Source organism: Nicotiana tabacum, chromosome 20 (assembly GCF_000715075.1).
Source record: "Nicotiana tabacum cultivar K326 chromosome 20, ASM71507v2, whole genome shotgun sequence".
NCBI classification, from domain to species: domain Eukaryota; kingdom Viridiplantae; phylum Streptophyta; class Magnoliopsida; order Solanales; family Solanaceae; genus Nicotiana; species Nicotiana tabacum.
Genome location: NC_134099.1, coordinates 153026191 through 153029827, shown reverse-complemented (window position 1 = coordinate 153029827; position 3637 = coordinate 153026191). Strand labels below are relative to the sequence as shown.

The following is a 3637-nucleotide window of genomic DNA, read 5'->3' as shown; positions in this document are numbered from 1 at the left end:
CTCTTTAGCTGGAAAGGCTGACTGCTTGTTGGCCCAGTCAAGAAACATCTATATCAACTTCAGTCCATACATACATTTGTATCTGAAAACATCAATAATTTTCATGGGAAGAACGGAAACATAAGAAGCGAATGTTACTTTTAAAGGAGACAGTTTGCAGAGCGCGCATAGAATATCTAAGGGGCAATGGCAATTAGCAGACTTTTAATTACCACCTGATGCTATCTTTCCATGCAAAGAAGAATTATTGCTTTAAGATCACATCGTCTGCTAAAAACTATGTCCTGGAGATTTTGGATTGGCCATATTATGTATTTACTTTCTATTGTTCAATCCACAAGCAGAAACTATGTTACGTATGAATTATGTGCAAACATAAGAGGAAAAAAGAACAAAAGGCCCAAGAAATTCTTTTTTATTCAGTCCTACAAGGTGTTGATGTAGAGGATTGTCATATGCCATTAAGTGGTATTCAATGTTATCATCCAGCAAAAACGAAAATCTTACATACTTCACTTGGAAACATAATAGAACTCTCATTGTGGTAGGCACATTATTCAGTTACCTGGTCGAGTGATCCAGAGGCTGGCAAAAAGTGTCGCCATTTTGCTTCATTTCATGAAATGTCTTTGATGCTCCACTCGATGAAGCTGAGACGACAGCTGAAGCAAATCAATAGTAGGACCATCTTCACAAGAAAGTAGATTCTTGGTGTTCACATAATCTGATCCGTGAATACTCCCGTTGATGCCACAGTTGTTTCTTAGTATCTGTTCCATGCCATCCTCAGCAGAAATTGCTCCGGATAAATTGAATATACTGGACGCATTACTTGTTGAATCCTTCAGGTTCACCCCTGGGAACTTTTCAGATGTCTGTGTCACATTGTAATGGGCATTACTGCGAGGTGTAATAAGGTGGTGTGCATTAGGAACTAGAGATGAATAATTTGACGAGTCTTGTGATTGAGATGACAGAAGAGAGAGAGCACAGCCAGAGTTTGATATCCCTTGAAAAGTAGAGGCCGAGTCCATAACATTCAAGACCTCGCTCCCTATTGAGGTGTTGTGGAACAGAGAACGGGAAACAAAATCTGATCCTTCAATATCGTTCAGATATGAGTTGCTACTCTCATTAGTTTTGCTTCTTGTTATAGCTGTTATTCCTTCATGAAGAGCTGGAGGGTGTTTGTCGGTATGATATGAAGTACTGAAAAGGGGTCTAGGTTGTGAGTGTCCGTTTGTGAAAGGCATGGTAAGTTGAGGGCTGTAATCAGAGCTATGCTCAACCTTTAAATTCTTATACCAGTCGTGCATATCGTGTTTTGGTTGATGAAGAAGGCCACTGCCGAGTATATCTTGGCATATGAAAGATGATGTTGCAAAAGGAGTTCCTTGAAACCTTGTACCTGCACAACCAAAAGAGAGTTACCAAAACAGCACAAATTTTTATTTTTCCTTCTCAAAAAAATCCACAGCAGAGGCCCAAACCTCAGTGACAATATCCTTTAGGTATAAAAGAAAATAGATGCTCCTTTCCTCCTTTTTTTACCTAAGCTCTATAGATAATTATACATGCTCCTTTCCTCCTTTTTTACCTAAGCTCTATAGATAATTATACATGCTCCTTTCCTCCTTTTTTACCATTATTAAACAGCAAGACAATAACCTGTTATGTGTATAACTAATGATTTCAGGAACATGTCTTGTCGTTGTCGAGATAGTTCAACATTTTTCCCCTATAAGAAACTCTTGGGATCGAAATAACATGGCATCATACGGAATCTAACAAAGCAAACCTTAGCGACAATTAATCAGATGACAAAGAGAATTATACTAAAAGAGAATATTATAGTGAGGTTTGGTCAATTGATCTACATTCATAAAAAGACTACTAACATACTAGAATATCAGGGAGAGGGAGGGACTATGATACATAGATTGAAGAACTACTTTTACCAGCATATGATTGCAAGAGTCTTCCTGCTCTGCCAGGATGCAGACCTGTTTGAGGCTTCCTCCGCCGCTCGTTATGACCAGAAAGACGTTTGCGGCAGCTGCGTTTTCCATCATCAAATTCAGCTAACAGATGGAATCTACAAGTTCAGAACCAACAATGATATCCATTAACTCTGAGAGACAATACATGTGCTTCTTTTCTTTTCTTTTGATAGAGGGAACACATCAGTTGACTAGCAACAGCATAAATAAAAACAAGGGTAGCATTTGAATTTTATAAGACATTAGAAATAAAGAAGCTAAGATCAATCAACTTGTTCATAGAGGTTCATCAAATTCAAGACACAAGTACCTTCTATTTTTGGGAAAAAAGTACAGATTGCACTAAGATTGGCTTACAGAAAGTATTTTCCTTTCTCAGAATTCTCAACAGTGATAAAGGGCAGTCCAGTGCACTAATATCCCGCTATGCACAGGTCTGGGGAAGGGTCGGACCACAAGGGTCTATTGTACGCAACTTTACCTGCAAGAGACTGTTTCCACTGCTCGAACCCGTGACCGGACGCAAAATTCCCCTTCAATTCTAAACAGTAATAAATAGAAGTTAAGGACAGAGTGATGAGAAGTGAGAATTAAAACCTGCTACATTGCTGACAAAACCTCTGCTCAATGCCATTTACAATAACCTTAGCAGTCTTTGAGTGAACTTCACATACTTTATGCCTCTTGTGGTAGTCTTTACAGGAACTTAGATCCTTCCCACAACCTTGAACTTGGCAAAATGGGGTATGAGAACTCAAACCACCAGCTCTATTTCTCTTAGCTGGAGCAGTTGAAGACAAATTTGGTATAATATTAGGAGACTTAAAACTCCCAAGTTTCAAATCAATAAGTGATGATTCTTTACAATTTGATTCAACAACTGAACTTGTCTCATCTTCACCAGAAAATGCATTGTGAGGAACTCTAATAGAAACAAAAGATCTTTGACCACCAAGCTTACTACTCATTGCATCTCTAATTTGGTTGTTGGGCAAAGATTTTCTCATCAAATCTTGAGACCGCGTTTCAGCAAAATCTTGATTTTTAACTCCTTCATTACTTGACCATCCCATACTGTTTCTCCAGCTGCATGGTGTGTTCAATTCCCAACCATTTACTCTATTTTTCCCAAGGGAAATTCCATCATCTACAGAAACAGATTCCTTGTAGTCCGGCCTTTCTCCGTAGCCCGCGCATAGCGGAAGCTTAATGCATTGGGTTGCCCCTATAGAAACAGATTCTTCTGACACAAAACCCTTACCCCCTCCAGAGACGTAGCTCCAAGATTCCATTTTTTTTTTCAAGAATTGAATAATTTCACATAAACTTTGAAACCCAATTTGCTCCTTTACTCTTCAACACAGGAACCATGTTGAATTCTCCACAAACCCATGTACCAAGCAAACTAAGGTTTTTTTTTAAAGGTCAAAAACTGCAAAACAAGATTTTGGATAATCTTGAAAGATGAAACCCCAGAAAAAGATAAGTCATAAAACACTGGTCCGACAGCTCAAAAACAGCAGAAATGTATGCAACTAAGAGACTAAAATTATTTCAATCAAGGGGCCACTAAGAAAAGCAAGTAGTAGACAAGTTAAATACGTGCCCCCTTAGTGGAAGCAGAGTAGGTAATGGAA

At 38.6% G+C, this 3637-nt stretch overlaps 1 protein-coding gene across 2 annotated transcripts; it reads right to left on the bottom strand.

Moving 5' to 3' along the window:
* Window positions 1–389: 389 nt before the first annotated feature.
* Window positions 390–3437, bottom strand: LOC107789814 (squamosa promoter-binding-like protein 6). Of its 2 annotated transcripts, none has more exons than XM_075239854.1 (3): window positions 2598–3437; window positions 2004–2095; window positions 390–1408 (listed from the first exon to the last, which is right to left on the bottom strand). In XM_075239854.1, the coding sequence occupies exons 1-3, from the start codon at window positions 3290–3292 to the stop codon at window positions 612–614; spliced, it is 1584 nt and encodes a 527-aa protein (XP_075095955.1). In that variant the 5' UTR covers window positions 3293–3437; the 3' UTR covers window positions 390–611. The 2 variants fall into 2 exon arrangements, with proteins under 2 accessions (XP_075095955.1, NP_001312411.1); NM_001325482.1 differs by having other exon boundaries at window positions 612–1408; window positions 1959–2095; window positions 2598–3292.
* Window positions 3438–3637: the final 200 nt, after the last annotated feature.